Source organism: Haliotis rufescens, unplaced genomic scaffold (assembly GCF_023055435.1).
Source record: "Haliotis rufescens isolate VD_foot unplaced genomic scaffold, xgHalRufe1.0.p SCAF_38, whole genome shotgun sequence".
Lineage (NCBI taxonomy): Eukaryota > Metazoa > Mollusca > Gastropoda > Lepetellida > Haliotidae > Haliotis > Haliotis rufescens.
The window spans coordinates 601596-625013 of record NW_025964090.1 but is presented as its reverse complement, the minus strand read 5'-3'; the positions used below and the strand labels follow the sequence as shown (position 1 = coordinate 625013).

The following is a 23418-nucleotide window of genomic DNA, read 5'->3' as shown; positions in this document are numbered from 1 at the left end:
GAACATGACCCACAAAGTTGATTCAGATAGATGAAGTTCATTTCCAGGTAATTATCTATGATACCAGAATCATATTATTTGCTTTAATGGGAAAATCATGAAATGACATTTGCAGATAGATCGTGATATAACGAATATAGGTGATATCTATGATGGACAAGGTTTACTAAATATACTCTGATTACAATTACTGCTTATTTAGAGTGAGTGAGTTTGGTTTAACGCTGCTTTTAACAGTTTTCCAGTTATATCACGGCGTGTCAGCTTAATGTGGGAGGAAAGCCCAAAGTGATGCAGGTCTTAGACGTTTACCACTTCGGTGAAACCCACGAGCACGGGTATGGTGCTGACAAACCTAGAGACATAATCGCGGCGAACCGGGATTCGAACCCACAATCATAGGTTTCTGGCATGCCCAAGGGACGCAACTCTGCACAGCGAATTGTGGCGCCTTTGCCCCTTGACTGGGCCACCCGTGCCCCCCTGCTTATTTTGAACTTCTATAACAATATATATGTCACGTGTGTATTGAAATATATCTGGCCTAACTGATTATCCGTCTCAAACGTTCAATAGTATATTATAGATATATTTCAGATAAGAGCGAGTAAGCTGAATTTAAAGCCGTTTTGAACAGTATTTCACGGCTTTTCAATTCAATGCCAAAAGTGATGCAGGTCTCAGTCGTTTACCGCTAACGTAAATCCCATAACTACATGTATGGCGCTGACAAGCCAAGAGCCATTGAAGCATATCTTGGATTCAAACCCAGACGCTTAAAATTGTATTGAGTGTATTTTGCACCCACACATTTCTGACTGGTTGTTTATGTGTCATTGTTGGGGCAAAAGGCGACCCCTTAGAAAAGTCAGCTGATGAGCCCTGTAGGATTCAACCCAATTCTACATCTCTGACTGGCTACAAATCATAATAGACCCGTGAAGATCCGGGGTAGAATTTGTCCTAAGCAACCCATGCTTGATGTAAAAGGCGACTACGCTTGTCGTAAGAGGCGACAAACGGGATCGGGCGGTCAGGCTCGCTGTCTTGGCTGATGCATGTCCTCGATCCCATTTGAGTGGATCGATGCTCATGATGTCAATCACTGGATTGTCTGGTCCAGACTCGATTATTTACAGACCGCCGTAATATAGATGGAATATTGCTGAAAGCGGTGTTAAACAACAAACAAACACATCATAATATATAAATACGTAATATCTTTCTTAATCATTCACCTCTAAGTATGTGTACTTTTTGTCATCGAAGCTGAGCTTTGAATAAGGATTCAAGATCGAAATCATAAACCGGGATGGTTTCGTGCGGCCGCCATCATGTTTCCACATGCCGTTTTGTTCTGTTTTCGATCAGTGTTGAAAATTGATTTATGATGAATTTCTTTTATAGCTAAGTCAAAACGGCCTGTAAATAATCGATGTTTGGTCAGGCAAACCAGATGAGTGAGGATGTAATGACACCCAGATCCGCCAGCTCACAATATGTAACACATTCCACAGGGACCCAGATACTAAAAATAGTTCACCACACAAAAAAAGGCAGAAAGGGCCGTCAGAAAGGCCAAGCAAATTGCGACAAACAAATTATCAATTTGGTGATACATTATGGCATAACTCTTTAACATTCAATTATTCTCCAAACTCGCCATGAAGCCAAAATATATAGTAACGTCCAAGTGACGTTATAGGGAGAAATATATTTTTATATTCAGATTTACAAAACAGAAGTCAAGAGTCATTTTAGAACAAAAACGTGACACGTAAATACTTTTGACTGATTCCAGAACGAAAAGTATAACGAGCCCATTACTGGCCTCGCCATGAGGCCCGTACAGACATGCTACCGCGACGCCCCTCTCCATGTTGGTGGTCCAGGAGAGCTGTAACTATACAACTACAGTAAGTCAAGTCGACACAACGTTCAACCGATTAGTGACAAAACGTGAGAAGGCTTAAGGGAGTCGGTTTGTTTTACAAGCAAACTTTGTCACGTTAAACATTAAAGCCTTGGTCGAACGTGTCACCAAGAACGCTGTACGCACGTCGTGAACGTGTGTTTTATCATCAACTGTACCACGTTTGGTGTCGTAACATTTTATTTAAGCATTCACTGAAACACATTTGGTTTCAAAACATTCCGTTCTATCATCAACTGTACCACGTTTGGTGTCGTAACATTTTATTTTAGCATTCACTGAAATACATTTGGTTTCAAAACGTTCTGTTTTATCATAAACTGTAACAAATTTGGTGTTGTAACATCCTGTTTAATCATTCACTGTAACTCACTTGATGTCGTAACATGGTGTTTATCATCAACTGTAACATGCAATATGTTTGGTGTTGTAACATCCCGTGTTATCATCAACTGTAACAAATTTGGTGTTGTAACATCCTGTTTAATCATTCACTGTAACTCACTTGATGTCGTAACATGGTGTTTATCATCAACTGTAACATGCAATATGTTTGGTGTTGTAACATCCCGTGTTATCATCAACTGTAACAAATTTGGTGTTGTAACATCCTGTTTTATCATTCACTGTAACTCACTTATTTATTGGTAACATAGTGTTTATCATCAACTGTAACAAATTTGGTGTTGTAACATCCTGTTTTATCATCAACTGTAACAAATTTGGTGTTGTAACATCCTGTTTTATCATTCACTGTAACTCACTTGATGTCGTAACATGGTGTTTATCATCAACTGTAACACGTTTGGTGTCGTTACATTCTGTTTTATCATTCACTGTAACTCACTTATTTATTGGTAACATAGTGTTTATCATCAACTGTAACAAATTTGGTGTTGTAACATCCTGTTTTATCATCAACTGTAACAAATTTGGTGTTGTAACATCCTGTTTTATCATTCACTGTAACTCACTTATTTATTGGTAACATAGTGTTTATCATCAACTGTAACAAATTTGGTGTTGTAACATCCTGTTTTATCATCAACTGTAACAAATTTGGTGTTGTAACATCCTGTTTTATCATTCACTGTAACTCACTTGATGTCGTAACATTCTGTTTTGTCATCAACTGTAACACACTTGATGTCGTAACATGGTGTTTATCATCAACTGTAACACGTTTGGTGTCGTAACATTCTGTTTTATCATCAACTGTAACACACTTGATGTCGTAGCATTATGATTTATCATTCACTGTACCACATTTCTGAGTTGTTGGGTTTGTTTGCTGTTGAAAGTTGATGGCGGGCAAACCTTTTGCTGTTTTCCCGTTTACAAATACAACAGTGAGCTAATACATACTTTTTACCAAATTCGTGAAATATTCAGTTTAAATTTAAAGTTCATTCGCACAGACGAGCGAACGCATCAACCAACACAACACCCCTGCCCCTACTCACGTGTAGCCTAGATGGGAGTGTGTTTGCTCTTTATACACATGAAACAGGTTCGATCCCCACATAGGTTTGTTTGGTTGTTTGTTTGTTTATTTATTGGTTAGCGCCGAACAATATTTAATCCATTTGACGCGACCTTAGGGACATAATCGAGTCTGGACCAGACAATCCAATGATTGATATTATGAAAACGATTCACGACCCCGTGTAACGATGACACGCATTCAACCACGTCACCGATCCATTAAGACGCCGGCATTAGACTAATATGCATGTAAAGTCCCCGAAAAGAAATGTTAAATAAGATTGGGAACCCGCGAGGATTAAAGAAGATGAATATAGGCTACTAACTGGAGCTGAGAAGGAGGTAAGAACCGAACGGGGTGACTGTTTTATAAAATATGTATGTATAAAATATGTACATAGTCTTACACTAGTTTTCGGGGGCGGTGGGGTAGCGTAGTGGTTAACGCGTTCGCTCGTTACGCCGAAGACCAGGGTTCGATACCCCACATGGGTACAATGTGTGAAGCCCATTTCTGGCATCCCCGGCCGTTATTGCTGGAATATTGCTAAAAGCGGCGTAAAACCATACTCACTCATACAAGTTCACGACATGTCGTAGAATACCCTTAAAGACAGTAGCAGTTCCACAATTAGTTCATGGTTCATAAGAAAACGATTTCAGGAGACACAAGTTTTACACAGCATTTTCGAGACAATACGGTAAGTCGCAAAAGGCTTCGTGTATATATAAGCTTAAGACCGTGTCTGCTTCACAAAATACATCCGCACTCGACAACAATGGACGCTGTAAAGAGCTGTCTGTTTCTTTCGCTGTTGGTGACAGCTGCCGCACAACTATGGATACCTAAGGACGAACCAGGATTTGTTTACAAGGGAAGCAATGCAGACGCCCCGGTAAAGATGGACGTGTTCCTGAATCTGCTGTGTTCAGACAGCAGAATTATTTACGAACCCTTGCTTCAGCTCGCCGACCATTACGGCCAGAACTCCGTGCAGCTCCGCGTGCACATGTTCCCACTACCATATTTCACCTACTCGTTTTATGCTGGAAAGGTAAGCTTTGTATAATTACAAAATGTTGTTTTCTGTGTGTATTTGAAAGGTCGAGATATGTAGAGGTATTTTGTTCCATTCGGACTGGCAATGTTATAAGTTATGGAAAAAATTGATTTTGTTTAATGAAAGCAGAGACCATAAAACAGAAATCTATTGTATGGTCCCTGATGAAAGTTCTTGGACATATTGATCCGACAACTGTCCTTTCTTTATTTCCATAATAATGATTTATTTTCCACCAATTGCAGGTGTTAAACCTTTGACACGATACATACAGTACAGAAGTTTGGCTAAAAAGTGCAAAAAGAACGATTTTCGAACCTCAAGAGAGAACTTAACAACATGCAAGTAGGCGACCCCAGATAATTCTTTCACAATATATGTGTATTTACCTACATCTAAGAAATCAGCTTCGGTTAAATATTACAAAATGTTTCCCGAAATTTCCAAAATCAGCCTGTTTGATACGTAACATAAACGATAAAAAAAAGTATTCAAGGGTATTTACCAATCCTGATAATAGCGAGCACATGGTCAATGGGTTTTGGGGCGCCTCCGCAGAAAGAAAAAGGGTTTTGTTTGTACAACGATTTAACAACAACAGTCCATTCATAGTGACACTACCACCAAGCTGCTTAGCTGTAAGGAAATCTCGAAAAGAGGCTATATTACTCTTGATCCAGCTTCCGTACGACCTTATTCGGGACTGCCTCCCCTAAACAAAAATAAACCAAAATAGTAAAACTGGGGAAGTTCAAAGATCGTTTACTAACTGTAATAATTCACACTACACAATAAGGCCTTGAATATGTCGCTTTGAGTCTTTCGCCTATTCGAGACAAGCATTGTATTCCAGTATTTAGGGTGACACACCTCGAGCACTCGCAACTGTAGATGTCGAATGTTCATCTCCAGTGAGTGAGTGAGTATGGTTTTACGCCGCTTTTAGCAATATTCAAGCAATATTCCAGCAATATCACGGCGGGGGACACCAGAAATAGGCTTCACACATTGTACCCATGTCGGGAATCGAACCCGGGTCTTCGGCGTGACGAGCGAACGCTTTAACCACTAGGCTACCCGACCGCCCCTTCATCTCTAGATTTGCACAGATTTGATACTTGTTCCGCCACAAAATTGCATGAATAATGTTATTGTTGCGAATATTTTAGCCCTTTCAAAACCATCAAATGATCACCATTAACTCAGCTTACGTTCATAGAGACTGGGGGCGGTCGGGTAGCCTAGTGGTTAAAGCGTTCGCTCGTCACGCCGAAGACCCGGGTTCGATTCCTGACATGGGTTCAATGTGTAAAGCCCATTTCTGGTGTCCTCCGTCGTGATATTGCTGGAATATTGCTAAAAGCGGCGGAAACCATACTCACTCACTCACTCATAGAGACTGTTCCAAACCCATACAAACGCTTGCTGCAAGGTAGGGCGGTTTCTCTTGCAACGTTCATGTACGTTTATAGTAGGGCAGACACATTTACTTGTTTGACGCATTTCCAATAAGCCAAGAAGTATAAGATTCAAACATTTTTATTATACTTTGGATTGTGGTATCGATGCGATAAACAAATCCGATATACTTGGTGAGTGAGTGGGTGAGTGCGTGAGTTGGGTTTAATGCCGCTTTTAAGATTATTCTAGTTATATCACGGCGTGTCAGCGTAATGTGGGAGGAAAGCCCGAAGTGATGCAGGTCTCAGACGTTTACCACTTCGGTGAAACCCACGAGCACGGGTATGGTGCTGACAAACCTAGAAACACAATCGGGGCGAACCGGGATTCGAACCCACAATCATAGGTTTCTGGCGAGCCCAAGGGACGCAACTCTGCACAGTGAATGATATACTTTGTATTGCGATGTGATAAATATGCAAATGAGGTCACTTTGCATGAAATACTTTTAGTATGATCTGTGCATCATGTGGTGTTTACTTGCTCAAAAACTATTTAATAAAGTTCCCCAAATTGTTCAACAGAGGTTTCCTGTTGAGTGAGTGCTCATGTACACAACATGGCTGCAAAATCATTTAGCACTCAATATAAACGGGGCGGTGTAGTCATGCTTTGTGTCTCTAGTGGTTTCTAAGGTTTCCGGTTAACTTAAACTTCGATTATGTTAAGAATGACATCATATGATAAAGAGATTATTATCTCGTCTGTTTCTGTATCAGAAATATCATACCACTTCGGCGAAACCCACGAGCACGGGTATGGTGCTGACAAACCTAGAAACATAATCGGGGCGAACCGGGATTCGAACCAACAATCATAGGTTTCTGGCGAGCCCAAGGGACGCAACTCTGCATAGCGAATCGCGGCGCTTTGGACGACTGGGCCTACCGTGCCCCCACTTAAACATAGGCTTACGATAGTCTTAGCATTAAGATCCCTTTGGGCAAGTGCGACCTGAGAACCATTCTCGAGTAGCTGACGAAACAGATTCCATTGGATGTAAAAGGCAATATAGTGGTGAAGGAAGTGACATGGCTTGTATTATTGAAAATATATGAAAAATAATATATGCGTTAATGCTCATGATATTAATCACTTGATTGTCTGGTCCAGACTCGATTATTTACAGACCGCCGTCATATAGCTGGAATATTGCTGAGTGCGGCGCAAAACAACAAACCAAACCAAACCAAAACTAATATATGCGTTAATATTTTATATCCTTAACTAATATATAAAGAGTTGACCTGAATATCAAGCAGACTGTATGTTGTGTACACTACATAGAACAACAAACTGCGTTCTAATTGAATATTACGTCATGATAAGAGACATTTAATAGAAGAAGTATTACTGATGCACGTAGGAGGTTTTGTATGACGTAATGACGCATGCTGGTGATAACTGTCAGTTATATACCATCACCCTTAGGCGGTGTACAATTGAAAACACGTCCTTGATAATGTCATACAGATGTTCCCATGTTCCCATGTGCGCATGCGTCAGTAGAACAATGCAAGTATGGTTGAAATCCAACTGCCACGTTCCCTTTAATCAGGTAGCTTCTGTCTCCTATTGATGCCCGATACTGTGAGATTAATATTGAACATCTGGTCTAATTATGGAATTTGGAGAAGCTTATATTTTCGCCACGCAGCGTCACGCCACATCACCCCCAACGCACACCCCACTTCACCCCCACCGCACACCCCAAGCTCGCACGTACTCGCGCGCACACACACGTACACGCACACATACACACTCGCACACACGAACTCATACAGACACACATTCATTTTCGGTCTCCCAGAGAAGTAAAACGTGACAACGGAAGTGAGAGTGTAGATTTGTATATGGGGTAGCTTTGTTCTTGAAGTATTCGATTGTTACGCCAAAGATCCGAGTTCGACTCCCAACACTTGTATGCGAGGAGTTAAGCCTATTCTTGGTGTCCTCCGCTGTGGCTGATTTTTTTTCTAAAAGTGGCATTAACCCTCACTCACTCACTCACTCACTCACTCACTCACCCATTATCACTCGCTTGAGGAATAAGTCTCAGGTTTGGTAGACGTCAAAACCTCATTTACTCACTACATTGACGTCAGCGTAATTTAATCTTCTCCCTGTTTCCTCAAAATGGCGGGCGTGACGCTAACCAAGGCGGAAGTGGGCAATATCTTGACTTTTTTTTCTCAGTGTAAATACATACATACTGTATTAAAACATACACGGGGTATTAAAAACAGATTTGAGCCTAGCATACTCAGAATTGAAATATTATGGTGACTTTTAAAAATGATTGAACATAATTCCCTTGTGCGTCAGTTCAACTATTCAATCCCATGCTACAGCCATTGTGACACTAGCGACATGATGAACGAAAACACCACGTTGAATTTTGCCGTGACGCATCTCTTTCATATATATTTTAAATACGTTTTTAAATACTTTTAAATATTTTAAATACGTTTTGCAATATAATCAACATTCATAGTCCCCTGTAGTTGATTTGTTGTTAAACGCCGCATTCACCAATGCTCAAGTTATATGACGGCGGTCTGTAAATAATCGAGTCTGGACCAGATAATCCAGTGATTTACATCATGAGCCTCCATCAACGCAATTGGGATCGATAACATGCATCAACCAAGTCAGCGAGCCTGACCACCCTATCCCGTTAGTCGCCTCTTGCGACAAGCATAGTCGCCTTTCACGGCAAGCATGGGTTGCTGAAGACCTATTCTACCCCGGATCTTCACGGCAAGCATGGGTTGCTGAAGACATATTCTACCCCGGATCTTCACGGGCCTGCGGCATGGTACAGGCATGTTAATGGAGTTGAGTGCCATCTTAATCTCCCATTACAAGCGACCCTCCCAACAATGTTAGCACATCGACATAGTCGCCTTTTGCGTAAAACAACAAACCAGTCAAACAAATCAAAAACACTCACCCCCTCACTTTGGACTTATGATAAAATATTTCACTATGCGTGTTCACTTGGTAGGATGAACAAAGACAGAACATGTTTGTCTCAACATCATAATGTAACAGCTAAAATTTGATTATGGTGGGGAAATTTTAAAAAAAGGAGAGAAAATATACTTTAATCGTGGCAAAAGTTACAGCAGCATCTTACACGACACAGAGAGCTGATGTTTATTTATGCAACTGAATTCAGATTTAATCATGATATTTGAACGGTATCTTACATCTCAGAATCAAGTTTATCCTATTGTGTTAAAGCACTTGCACAATAAATTCGTGAGAATGCGTCATTGTACAAATACGAATCAGGGGTGAATATGGTTTAACGATTCTTTTAGCAATATCCCAGCAATATCACGACGGATCAGGATTCCAAGCGGGTCACTACATCATTTAGGCAACCAATTATATAATCAAGTGTGCAGCAGTCGATGAGAAACAGTTCTATGGTATACTGTGGTATTACAAAAGCGTTTGATGAAGTATGGCATATAGTAGGTTTCTGCATGAAATGAAAGGTTGTGGTATAAACGATGAAAATGTGGACTCGTTCAAACCTTTTGGTTATTTGGGTGTTTTACCCTGGGGTTTGGTTTTGATGGGGTATCCACAATTGTTAGAGGGTTTTCAATTTGTTTACCCACCTGTTTCTTGACATTTGGGTATTTGAACTTGAAAAATTGTTTCGTAACAATCCCCTTAAGTAATTTAAAAATCAGCGACTGTTTAGGAAACAACTTGTACATTGACTACGATGTGATTTTCAACCGGCTTCTATCAGTATGTTTGTCGCACAAGCCTTTCCGAATGTAACTGCCCGTAAGTGAATTTCGCGATCGGCCGATACACGATCATTTTATCTAACAGTTGTAATATTCCCATTAATGTTATTTTTATAGCGTTTTTATAATAGTTTTTGTTGCGTATTTGATACGCTGGGATTTTATTTGTCTGCGTACTTAATTTTATTTAATACGTGTTTTACGCAAATACGCACTCAGCTTATCTGGAGTTCTGATCGTTGGCAGGGAACTATAATATAGTTTCATATTTCTCAAGAAATCCTACCACATTAAATGGTATGCAATTGCATTCGTGTCAAACGTCACGTTTGAGGTAATTGTCCAAAATAGTTGCATCATATTTCTTCGATAAAATAGGGCGGGAATACAATGGACTTTCTCCACATGGACCTGGGGAAATAGTTTGTCAAATGTAGAGAGGTCAAAAGTCAAGGTCACGAGATTGAAAGATGTCATCCAAATGTTCAGTGTTACAGTTTCTCAAAAGTGCTAATGCATATGTCATTATACCCGTAAAGATCCGGGGTACAAAAGGTCTTCAGCAACCCATGTTTGCCGTAACATGCGACTATGCTTGTCGTAAGAGTCGACTAACGGGATCGGGTGGTCAGGCTCGCTGACTTGGTTGATGCATGTCCTCGTATCCCAACTGCCTGGATCGATGCTCATGATATCAATCACTGGAATGTCTGATCCAGACTCGATTATTTACAGGCCGCCGTCATATAGCTGGAATATTGCTGAGTGCGGCGCTAAAAACAAACAAACAAACAAACAAACAAACAAAACAAATCAAATCCCACCACACTCTCTATCAAAGGTCAAGGTCATATTTGAGGTTATAGGTAACACTTTGTTGTGGTCACAACTGCTTTTCTTTTACATGACTTTGACATACAACCCCGAGACAAGCCAATTCTTGAACATAAGAAGTTGTGTTTAGTTCAAGGTCTAGAAGTAATGGAAGTCTGGAAGTAATGTATTTTGGACTGGGGGCTCGTTCGTGGGGATATTTTCAGACTATCGACGCTTTGAGGAAATGATTGTTGTGGTCTGCTTCTGATTGGGCAATTACTTGCGAACACCCCCATTTTAGAAAAAAGGGTTAAAACAAGGAAAGATTTCTGGTATATTAATATTGAGTTGATACAGGTTGTCCATGCTAATTTCCCTAATCGTGCCAACGAGTGGTTAATATTAATGTGAATAAAATTTGAGTGAGCAATATCAATGTAAGTGCGTTTCTCTTCTGTCATTTGATGTAATAATTTTAAATAAACATATTTATCATACCGCCATCATTCGTGACCAACTCGTGTTATTCCGGGACAAGCCGAATAGCGACTCGTGCCCCTCTCGTGGCCATTTTTGCGACCGGGTTCCGTCTTAGCGCAAACGGGCATACCTAAAACAGTTGTCTACCCGTTGTGTAATGGTTCACATATATTTCCCCATATATTATATATACTTCAGATGCAATTTAAAGCACATCGGGATATGCGGAATTATACAGTATGACTGAACACATTTAACTGTGTCTTTGGTATATTTTTAGATGCAAGACATATGTAAAATAAAAAATTATTTCTGAGGGATTCTTTGACGAAGAACTTGAAATCATACACGCATTCTGATTGGTTTGTCGTATTTTCGCACATAACATTCATCGATAGGGGGACGAGTCTTCTTGCAGGTTACGGAAAGGGGCGAGTGGTGACGAATGATACCGCTATGTCAGAATGAGGAGATCTGATTGGTCCACGTGATCTTGATAAAATACTGTGATACCCGCCTTGGAGGGGAATAGATTTCTCAGCGGGGTAATACATTTCTTATATCCAGCCACGAGCACTACAGGCTGCACGAGCATGTCTACACGTTTCTGCACGTGCATAAGTCCTTTATGTCCCGCTTCAGAGCAAAAAGCCGCATGCTTTTTCTGAGCCAATGGATGTCACATGGTATATCGCAAGCTAACCTCAGCTCATTCAAGCAGCTATTTTCTATCAATTTGGAATGTATTTGAATTATTTTACAATGTCATATTAAAACATGTCGGTAAGATAAATTCGTTGTAGCAGGACCACTCGGGGTACATGGTGTTTTTTGCGTCCGTCGTTAGGTTTTATACCACGAGCCCCCCAAACCTAACGACGGCAGTCTGTAAATAATTGAGTCTGAACCAGACAATCCAGTGATTAATATCATGAGCATCGATCCACGCAGTTGGGATCGATGACATGCTTCAACCAAGTCAGCGAGCCTGACCACCCGATCCCGATAGTCGCCTCTTTCGACAAGCATAGTCGCCTTTTACGGCAAGCAGGGGATGCTGAAGACCTTTTCTACCCCGGATCTTCACGGGTCGCATGTACCCCGAGTGATCCTGCTACAACTTATAGTGTTAATCTCTCCAGAGACCATCTGAGTCGTCATAGAGATTGGGCCGAGCACAATCGTTTGCATGTTAATAAAATATGGTTAAACTAACGTTACCAAATGTGGTGATACTTTAAATAAATGTTTGATACCATACAATAAGCAAAGGACCATTGACCCGAGATAGTGTATTGTCTCAATTCCACAAGACACCATTACACAGCCACACTCGGCTATCAGACAGCTAACGATGTTACTATATTTAGCAATCGCTAAAGGGTTTCGTTGCTAATTATAAATAAGCGAATATCCAAAACGTCACTTGATATGTGATAAGAAATTCTTAGTCCGAATTGTATATCCCGAGATGCAATGGGTTCCAATTATGTTATACTAAGAATTTTGTTCAGATATTATACTAATATTTTGCTAGGAATTATGCTTAGACTGTTTGTGGATTGATAATTCACCTTTTTTTTCATCTAAGAATTTGTATTATATACATATATGAGAAGTAGCCCCCCTGAATTTTTTATAGAAAACATTTTTCCTTGTGAAAGTTAACTTGAATAAGAAATGAATAATCTTATTTGCCCCGGTGGGAATGTTCCTTTAAGAATGCCCGTGTTGTTGTACAGTTTTGCAGATATAATTAGCAGCAGGTGGACGTGCACTGACCTCGCCATTCATTCACACTGATAGGCGTGAAACATTAGCCCATTGTTGAAAATACTTGTGGAAATATATCCGAGAGAACTCGGTTAACGTATCTTTGACAGTTTGTCTAATTGACAACATGTCTGGTTTAATTAATACAATCTCCATTGTATGTGATTAGAGTAGTGTCCTTATCAGCTTACTGACCGAAAGGGGAAAAGCAGTTATTTAAGGATTGAAGTGGTATTTGTCGACGTTCATCAGCTGATGAAGACAGTGCCTCACGTGTGCAAATTTCATGATGCGCGAAGCCTAAATCATAGCCAAAATCGATGTCGCTCTCAGTTTTCCCTAATTAATTTTAATGTTATTTTTAGACATTGAGGAATTCCCCTAAAGTAGTTCTGTATGTCTCCGCGCGATTGACAGCGTAATCACGTGACATACTGATGTTCATCGGGAAATGAACGACAGTCAGCTTGGTAAAGTATTGAATTATAAAACTTGCATAGTGTATTGAAATGTTATTATTTAAGTCCAAAAAACATAACATTAAATTGGTTCTAACCAACAACTCAAATTTCAACTGTCACACTGAATAAGAGACGGATACAAACAAATTAATATCGCAATGATACTAATGATATCGCAATGTTATTATTGAAGTCCTAAAACATGACATTAGTTTCGGACTAATGCTGGTTTAAAAGTTTAACATGAATACCCCACTCAGACACTCTGCAGACTCCGAGCTCCGAGCTGACCAATCGATCCTTGTTTTATCCCTTTAATGCCGGGCGCAAGTCACGGTAACAACAAGTACCATGTGTTAACGTCTTTCGGTATGACGCGGCCGGGGATTGAACCACCCACCTTCCGCTCTGCATTCAGACGTTCTATCTACTTGATCACCGAGGCGGTAAGCATCGTTTAAATGATGGCAGGCTTACATTGGCTTTAGATAATTGACCCGAGGTAAGTACTACCATGAGAGGACCACCTCCGTGGTCAAGTGGTAGAGCGTCCGCCCGGAGAGCGGAATGTCCGGGTTTGATCCCGGCCGCGTCATACCAAAAGACGCTAAAAGATGGTACTTGTTGTTACCCTGTCTGGCGCTCGGCATTAAGGGACTAAAACAAGGACTGGTCGGCTCGGAGTCAGTAGACTGTGTCTGAGTGGGGTAGTCATGTTAAACTGCGGCATGGTATCTCAGTGAGCCAGCACTATAAATCGGCATCAGTCCGGACTAGTACAAGCAGCCACACAAACGCACACACACACGTACATGCACGTCACTATATAAGTGCAATAATCTTGGACGCAACGTTAAACCCCATTTCACCTCACCTACCACCATGAGAAACAACCGACAAATATCACACCATCAGCTAGGTTGTACGTTGAAACCATCCCATCCTTATTGGTTGCCTCTTACGACGATCATCCGCATTGGCCACATTCTCACCTGGGACCGCTCTGTTAAACGATCGTAGCACTAAGTTGTAAGTCCCGGCTAGGTTAACGTTGAAACCATCCGATCCTCATTGGTTGCCCCGGACGACAGTCATCCGGCTTTGGAGACATTCTCACCCGGGCCCCGCTCCATTAAACGATCGCAGCACTAAACTTTAAGCCCCACATTTTAACTTAACGCAGAGTTACCATCATCGTTACAAGTGTCGTTAATCCCATCACCTGACGTGCGATCGTCATTGCACTTGTTGTAAGTCCCATACTTAAACCGAGTCAAATGCTAGGACATAATTCGGATGACAATTGGACAATTAATTGTATATTTGTGTGAAACATGTCACCAAATAGTTTGGTTATGTCTTTTTATACGTCATGGTTTTAGTATGATTCAGAAGAGGGAACCTCTGGTTCCGCGAATGCGTAATTTATTTAAAGGCTACCATGATATTTTTGTATGCTTGATGGCGTAAAACAACATTCATTCGGTTCCCATTCAGTAAACGGTACCATAGCAGCTGAAAAGGTGAGACAACTCTCCACTGTACATGCGTGTCCTGGCAATATCACGGTGTCGGTGTCGATAGATGTTAACAAGCACCAGTTTATCTTGGACAACGCCGTCATTAGAGTGAGTGAGTGGGTGAGTGAGTTTGGTTTTACGTCGCTTTTAGCAATATTCCAGAAATATCACGACGGGGGACACCAGAAATTGGCTTACACATTGTACCCACTTCGAAAATCGAGCCCGGGTCGTCGGCATTGCGAGCGAACACTTTAACCACGAGGTGACCCCACCGTCGTCCATTCCAACACATACAGAAATAACAAAAGCGGATCTTTTTTCAGCAGTGAAGTGTATTATTCTTACTGATTGAAATTAGGAGTTCATAGTTTACAACAATGTCGAATTTCAATGCTACACGCACGCACGCACGCACGCACGCACGCACACATGCACGCACACACACACACACACACTCACACGGACGATTTTATGAGTCTTAATTCATTAACGCATCTTCCGGGTCTGCTTTGTAACAGAAACAAGCTTGGTTGTTCGGATTGGTGTCTTGGCAGGAATTTGACCCTGCTTTGAATCTTTAGCCATAAGTCGGCCACCGTTCTTTGACATGTCCTTGTTTTCTTTTGTAACCTTGACCTTGATCAGGCTGTCCCCTGAAGCGAGGAGGTCCGACTTGGCAGATGAGGCATTGTTCAGACCTTTGTTCTTAGATCGTCCCGTGTAGGGTCTGTGTGCCTTCTTCGGCTGAACTGGAGGAGCCACGGAGGGAAGACTGGGCTGTGTCTTGCCGGGAGTCTGACAGGTCAGAGGAGCAGTGTGGCGCTGGAGAGCAGCCAGTTCATGCACAGCAAGCTGATGGTGTGACTTCAGCTGCTTCAGCTCTTCCTCCAGCTTCTTCCTCTGTTCCTCCTCCGCCTTCTTCTCCGTCTCCCACATTCCCGCCAGCTCCTCCAGTGTTTTCTTCACTTCCCGGAGCTCAGCCTGCTCCATTGTGAAACTGAGTTTATAGTTATAATAGTCTAGTCGGAACTGTTGTCTTTCAGCCTCGGCCTTCAGCCGCAACTCTCTCTCATGGCTCACTTCTCGCCTCTGTCGCTCATTCTCTTCTAGGAGTTTCTTGTTCTCATTGAAGAGATGATCAAGAAGGCTGAAGAAGAAATATGTTAACGTTTAGAACATAATGTTTAACTACTTTGTCTCAGAGCGGGTTATTGCACTTTCCGAATGTGTACAACCGCAGAACCAAGAGCGAACAATTCCCAATCCACGTGCATAACAAAGTACATGTACTAAAACTTAATAGCTCGAGATTTGATCTGGAATAGAATCATAAAGAGGTGAGGTAAAATTAGGTTAAAGTCCCTTTCAAGATTATTGCGCTTTTATAGCGACATGCATGCGCGTGCGTGCGTACGTACGTGAGGCTGCATGTACTAGTCTGGTCAAATGACGGGTGCTGACCCTTTTGTGTCCATCTGGTGTCATCACTGACCTTCAGTAACCCACTCATATAATTTTCACAGCTGTTTAGTCTATTAGCCAAATGGAATCTGTTTCGTGGGATAATCGAGACTGGTTACTCTCATGCGTTGAGGTTTTATATTCATAGTGAAACCGTCCGAGATACCACGCCGCAGTCTTTAACATGACAAATACCCGACACAGACTTTGCATACTGACTCCGCAGGTAGGGTAACAACAAGTACCATCTTTTGACGTATTTTTGTATGGTGGGGGCGGGGATCGAACCCCTGGCCCGCTCTCCGGGTAGACACGAGAGGCGGTCGAAAACAATCAAGAACGAAGTACATGAAAGCTGTGCTTACCTTTCCTCCAAATCTCCGACTTGGGATTTTAAGTCCATATATTGAACTGTAAACAAACAAGGAACAGTGTATACATATTTCGACGGCATGCCTGCGTTGTGTAAAAACGGTTTGCTTTCAATCACATCTTGTTGACAATGTGCTAAATCTAAAATTGACAAAACATTTATCGATTTTTACAACAGCGGAAAATACGTCACGCAGATCAAGTATTTCGGGTATTTCCTGTTGAATTTATGAGAATACACGTGCAGCGTACCAAGTAAATATTCCTTTTGTGCCCGTGTCACGTTTGATGGGTTAGATTCGCCCTCGCCCGCCTCAAGAATGGGGGAAAGAAGCTGCCGACGTTTCAGCCGTTCTTGTGGCAACACGACCATCTGGAATACAATATAAATGTGAAACTACAGACTGGTGCCATGTATCTACACAAGCTATGATATTTAAATTTTAACACTGAAACAGATTAAATGTTTTAGAGAAATACAGTCTAACCTCGTTGTGTCGAGTTTTGTGCTTATTTGGATACGTGGGACTCCCGAATATGTTCGAAATAGTCGGAAATTAACACATCCAGCTCGACAGATCCGAGTTAAAATGGTGATAAATATAGTAGGAATTAGCTGTGACCGGAAGGTGAGTTCGAGACAACCGTGAACTCGACACAGCCAAGTTCGACACAACGAGGTTCGGCTGAAATAATGAAGCTGATAACCTTTCTTTATTGTTTCTCCCGACAACATCCATCCCACAAGACAATTAAGATAATCGTTACAAATAATCAACGCAAATTATCTCCCTTACCTTATAGACTTTGGCAAGTATCTTTGTGATGAAGTAAGACACTCAACAACATCAAACAACGAAGTTTCGGATGAGCACTAAATGTACGTCTGTTCACTGTGATATCGTGAAGGCGACTGCATGGCTGGACGAATAAGACGTCGTCATGGAACCATTCTATGACGTCATCTCATTGTTATTGTCTATGACGTCATCGGAACAGACACTATTTTCCCTGAGGACAAAAACTCTCTTTTTGTAAGGATGTAAGCGATGACACACTCCATGGCAGAGATGACGTAGCTTTACAAGGTTGACCACCAGGAAGTCTGGGTGGTGGAGAAAACCATGGCCTGTTCATGGATCACGTTATTGGAGCCGATGGAGGTCAATGTGATGACGGTTGTGAAGACTGATGAATGAATGATATACAATATAAGTAATGCATTCTCCGTGTTCCAAAATAAATATATATATTTTCCCCCGTCACTCTGTTGATATGACAAGAATCAGTTTAATTTTACTGTAATGTGTCAGTTTCTGACATTTAAGGTGATTCTCGAGCTGTGTACTTCCTTGTTGTTTTAAATATTTAAAATTGGAAATCGCCTCGTGTTTTACCCGAAAGTTATATTCGGTCTGCACATGCTGGAGGATTTGAAACATGTAGTGGAAATGTGATCGTTCCTCCTTTCAGAAATGCACGAAGAAGTGAAAAACATATTTTTAATATTTTCCTGTTTCAAACTAAATCAACGAGCAGATAGTATTGAATTATAAAACTTGCATAGTGTATTGAAATGTTATTATTTAAGCCCAAAAAATGAATGAATGATATACAATATAAGTAATGCATTCTTCGTGTTCGAAAATAAATATACACACACACACACACACACACACACACACACACACACACACACACACACGTCAATCTGTTGATATGACAAGAATCAGCTACTTTACAGTAATGTGTCAATTTCTGACATTTAAGGTGATTCTCGAGCTGTGTAATTCCTTGTTGTTTTAAATATTTAAAATTGGAAATCGCCTCGTGTTTTACCCGAAAGTTCGCTCTGTGCATTTTGGATGTTAGACATTTAGTGGAAAAGTGATCGTTCCTCCTTTAAGAAATGCACGAAGAAGTGAAAAAGATATTTTTAATATTTTCCTGTTTCAAACTAAATCAACGGGCAGATAGTATTGAATTATTAAACACTTGCATAGTGTATTGAAATGTTATCATTTAAGTCCAAAAACATTACATTGAATGAGTGTAACCAACAACTCAAAATTTCAACTGTCAAACTGAATAAGTGACGGATACAAACAAAATAATATCAATGATATCGCAACCTCAGTCATTTTACGTGCATCATTGTTATTATTTTCGTATTTTCTTTTTCGAACAGGGCGCATTTGTGTTTGAGCATCTGACAGGGCGAAGTCCGTTTGACTGGTTCTCAGCTGTGTTTGAGCGGAAAGACAACTTTGTAAACAGCGCGACAATCAACGAAACAACAGCTGACGTCATAAGGTTAGTGGGCGTTTATTATAGAATTTCATGTCATGGTCCGATGTTAAATCCGAACGTCAATTTAATGACCACTAAGAGTGCAATGTCTCACCACCGTGATACGGCTGCAATGTTGGTAAAATAGGTGTTAAACCTACTTACTCACTCATAGACTGGTGATCACGAAGGTTGGACATGTGTTGTAGATTAACAGCTGTGTCAACATTGTTTTGTTGCCCGTGAAGATCCGGGGTAGAATAGGCCTTCAGCAACCCATACTTGCCGTAAAAGGCGACTATGCTTGTCGTAAGAGGCGACGAACGAGAACGGGTGGTCAGACTCGCTGACTTGGTTGATGCATGTCATCGATCCCAATTGCGTGGATCGATGCTCATGATGTCACAAACTGGATTGTCTGGTCCAGACCGCCGTCATATAGCTGGAATATTGCTGAGTGCGGCGTTATACAACAAACCAACCAACCAACTTGGTTGATGCATGTCATCGATCCCAATTGTGTGGATCGATGCTCATGATGTCAATCACTGGATTGTCTGGTCCAGACTCGATTATTTACAGACCGCCGTCATATAGCTGGAATATTGCTGAGTGCGGCGTTAAACAACAAACAAACAAACAAAGAAATTCAGTTTTAACACTACAGTTTTTTCTAATATAAATAAATGTTTGTATTTGCGTCGTAGCGGATTTGTTTTTGTCTGCAAGCGTTCCTTGAACTCCAAAGGTTTTACAATTATTTCTACGAAAGCGTGTATAACATTATTGAATATGCCTTTAAATAATATGTAAAGGAACTGTTAGCGATATATGTAACTAATTTCAGCAAGTTTGCCGACATAGCATCCTCGATGGGGATGGAGAGGGGGGTATTCTCCCAGCTGATGCTGACGTACAACACACAGGAGAAGGACGCACGTGTTGCGTGGAAGTACGGTGCTTCACGTGAGTGTACTCATGCACCGCGAGACTTGTACAAAAACGCCCTTTCCACATGATTATGATTATGCATATAAAAAAATGCACGAAAACGTGATGACAAAACATGACATATGATTAGGCCATCCATATTTTTTAAAATGTTTTTCATCTCCAACCTCAACCAGTAAGAGAGCGGGCGGGCGAAAGAAGATAAAAGAATTAATAACAAATTTAAAAGTGTTTTTTCACTTATTGTGTGGGTCATTTTATGACAATTTAAAGTTTAAAACACTTGCTACCAGTCTCCTGTAACAAATTCTTAATACACGTATCTGAAGACAGATCAGGCCGACCTGGGGTTTTTTCACGAGTGTACAATGGTAACAGTATTTTTTTTTATCACATCGGGGCATAATGTTCCCCATTTCAGGGAAAATTGAATTCGGAAATGTTTTTATTGTTTCACGTCGGAATAACATTCAAGGCGGGCGGGGGATTGGAAATTCAGATAAAATACGAGCAGCCTTATACCAACCCTGAGGTTATTTACAATGTACATCAGTGTATATTTGCAGGATAATGGTATCTGAATAAAAATATTACATGGATGTAAATAACATGCAGAATTACCCAGGTTGGGCTATTACATAGGTCTCAGACCCGTGACGATCCGGGGTAGAACAGGTCTTCAGCAACCCATGCTTGCCGTTAAAGGCGACTAACGGGATCGGGTGGTCAGGAGTGCTGGCTTGGTTGATGCATGTCATCGATCCCAATTGTGTGGATCGATGCTCATGACTGGATTGTCTGGTCCAGACTCGATTATTTACAGACCGCCGTCATATAGCTGGAATATTGCTGAGTGCGGCGTTACCAACATAGGTCTCAGCTGAAAAATGTGAAAATGTGTGTGCCTTGAGTGAATGAGTGAGTGCGAGAAGGAGTGAGGAGGTCTTAGATATCTGTATCTTTGGTGAAACCCAAGTGCACGGGATTTGTGCTGACAAACCTAGAAACGTAATCAGGACCAACGGGGATTCGAAGTGTGGGAGAGAGTATAAGGGACTGGGTGAGTGAGTGAATGAGTGAAAGGATGAGTGAGTGCGAGGGTGAGTGAGTGGGTGAGTAGAATATAGAGTGGGTGAGTGAGTGAGTGAGTGAGAGCGTCAGACCCCCGCCTTGTCTAGAACCTGCCCCTGTGTATACATACCTGAAGTGGTATACATTGGCTTTTTAACAATCCAGCATCACCTGGCTTAGGTGACCAAGCAAAGACTTCACATGTTGCGGCCATGTATGCGCCTCAAGTTCTCTTTTTGTCTTTTACTCTTTTCGGATAGTGCTCATTGCTATATGGCTGAAATTCTGCCGAAGCGACGTTAAAGTTTGAATCACTCTCTTCTTCTTCTGGTCGTCTGCGTGGCGATCGAACAGTGAGTGAGTATGGTTTTACGCCGCGTTTAGCAATATTCCAGCAAAATCATGGCGGAGGACACCAGAAATGGGCTTCACACATTGTACCCATGTCGGGAATCGAACCCGGATCTTCGGCTACCTGACCGCCCCGGCGATCGAACACTATAATCTGCTCGTCACGCAGAATACCAAGATGCCAAAGACGACAAATAAGAACTTAGTATTTCTAGATTTAGTATACAGCACAGTCCATATGAGGAGTATCGATGATTATTGAAGTGCTTTGTGTTGGAGTCGCTAGATGGCCGAAATAATGCCGATGCCGCGTTAAATTTTTAACTCACTTTGTGTTGGTGTAAAAAATACGAGGGTATCTGATTTGCATGGGAAATGAGTTTAATTGAGTGATTTAGTGAGTGAGTGAGTGAGTGAGAATCTGGATGAAAAGGTGTCAGTCAATGATAGTTTGTTTAGTATCGCAGCCATCAATACTCAAGCTGTTATATATGACGGTGTGTTTAAGTAATATTGAGTGAGTGAGTTTGGTTTAACGCCGCTTTTAACACTATTACAGTTATATCACGGCGTGTCTGCTTAATGTGGGAGGAAAGCCCGCAGTGATGCAGGCCTCAGACATTTACCACATCAGTGAAACCCTCGAGCACGGGTATGGTGCTGACAAACCTAGAAACATAATCGGGGCGAACCGGGATTCGAACTCACAATCATAGGTTTCCGGCGTGCCCAAGGGACGCTACTCTGCACAGCGAATCGCGGCGCCTTAGACAACTGGGCCACCCGTTTCTTGAATGCAAAATCAGTTTAGTGGAAGCGCTCTTAAAATCTGAAGTAAGGAACTGTATTTATTTTATATATAATATTATTTGATTGTGCAACCTGATGGTGCTTTCATCTCCAGGCGGCATCCATTCCACGCCCATGGTACTTGTCAACCGTGTACTTGTCCAGGTGAGTCGCCCGGAGTCCCTTGCATTGGAAGACTGGCGGGCAATTGTGGACCAGTTATTGTAGTGGGTTATGTTTGCTGTGTGAGGCAATAAATATATTTGTCACTGCCCATGTCCTTCACCTTTTTCAGTGTTTCATAATTGAAAATTCCTTGAATATTATATGATATATTTTGTCAGTGACTTTATTGTATTTTAAAACAGCCTCCTTAGTGTTGTGTATAAAGCTTCAGTCTTCAGTCTTGATCCCTGGCCGCTCCATACTAAAAATACGTTAAAAGATGGCACTTGTTATCCTGCCCGGCGTTCTACATTGAGGGTATGAAACAAGGACTCATCCATGTTAAAGTGCGGTATGTTGCGGTTGCGGGCTAGTACTATAAAACCGGTCTTAGCCAGGACTAGTGCAAGTAGCCAAACTCAAACACAAACACAAACGTGCATTAATCTTCAACGGGACAGGCTGACTTCACCTTGTCCTCATTGTATTTTATGAGCCTGACCTATTGGTATTCACTTCGTGGGTGGGCAACCGAACAGTAGGTCTTCTGTATTTAAAAGCGAAATATATTTTCACTCGACTTCTCATGGAAACGAACAACAGAATGAGCTAAATGTGGGCTCGATTGAGGGATCCGGATTGGCACTACGGAGTTACCTCCCTTACACCACCACGCCATTCCATTTTACGCTATGTACGCTAGATTACCCCCCTTTGACCAGCACGCCACACACGTGAATCACGCCAAGTCTCCCTCATCAGGGATGTTCGTAAAGTTCTTATTAAAATAAAATGATTCACCAACCATGCGGCTGCCATGTAAATTTGTGTTTGTTTTTCAAAACTTGAAGTGTATCTGTACTTTCTTGTAGAAGCAACACAGCCAGTCAGCTAACCACCACACATGGTGTAACGACCCCGAGACAATCAAACCTGAATTAAGGGAAGTACGGAAATGACATCATGTTCATTTTGAGTTGACGATTTTCTCAGCACATCTTGGGTATACGGTGTAACGATTCGTGTAATTAGAACGCCGTGCGTGATCGGAGTGCTTTATTCATTATAGGATACAGCGTTTTCAGAGATGGTGTGTTTCGAGTTCTAGCATGTGTGGCATTGCCATTGGCCCAAAGTGTTTTTTTCTGCTTGGGCATAATGACAAATGTTGAACTGTTAAATTAATTTGACCACACACACTGTCTG

General features: G+C 41.4%; 2 protein-coding genes across 2 annotated transcripts; one reads left to right on the top strand and one right to left on the bottom strand.

Annotated features, from left to right (window-relative positions):
* Positions 1-4159: 4159 nt before the first annotated feature.
* Positions 4160-22319, top strand: LOC124142132. The gene is made up of 4 exons (XM_046510415.2): positions 4160-4473; positions 18785-18909; positions 19733-19851; positions 22163-22319. Exons 1-4 carry the CDS (start codon positions 4198-4200, stop codon positions 22273-22275), a joined length of 633 nt encoding a protein of 210 aa, XP_046366371.2. The 5' UTR covers positions 4160-4197; the 3' UTR covers positions 22276-22319.
* On the bottom strand, positions 14796-17693 carry LOC124142130 (stress response protein NST1-like). Its single transcript, XM_046510414.2, has 4 exons — positions 17394-17693; positions 16849-16969; positions 16590-16635; positions 14796-15910 (listed from the first exon to the last, which is right to left on the bottom strand). The coding sequence occupies exons 2-4, from the start codon at positions 16967-16969 to the stop codon at positions 15250-15252; spliced, it is 828 nt and encodes a 275-aa protein (XP_046366370.2). The 5' UTR covers positions 17394-17693; the 3' UTR covers positions 14796-15249.
* Positions 22320-23418: the final 1099 nt, after the last annotated feature.

Bases quoted from the DNA above. Each gene is read 5' to 3' on its own strand.
- LOC124142132 (XM_046510415.2), top strand. From the start codon at position 4,198: ATGGACGCTGTAAAGAGCTGTCTGTTTCTTTCGCTGTTGGTGACAGCT. The intron at 4,474-18,784 runs GTAAGCTTTGTA...TTTTTCGAACAG, and splicing joins ACTCGTTTTATGCTGGAAAG to GGCGCATTTGTGTTTGAGCA. The intron at 19,852-22,162 runs GTGAGTGTACTC...TTTCATCTCCAG, and splicing joins GTGGAAGTACGGTGCTTCAC to GCGGCATCCATTCCACGCCC.
- LOC124142130 (XM_046510414.2), bottom strand. From the start codon at position 16,969: ATGGTCGTGTTGCCACAAGAACGGCTGAAACGTCGGCAGCTTCTTTCC. The intron at 16,636-16,848 runs GTACGCTGCACG...GTTTGTTTACAG, and splicing joins ACAAAAGGAATATTTACTTG to TTCAATATATGGACTTAAAA. The intron at 15,911-16,589 runs GTAAGCACAGCT...TTTCTTCTTCAG, and splicing joins GTCGGAGATTTGGAGGAAAG to CCTTCTTGATCATCTCTTCA.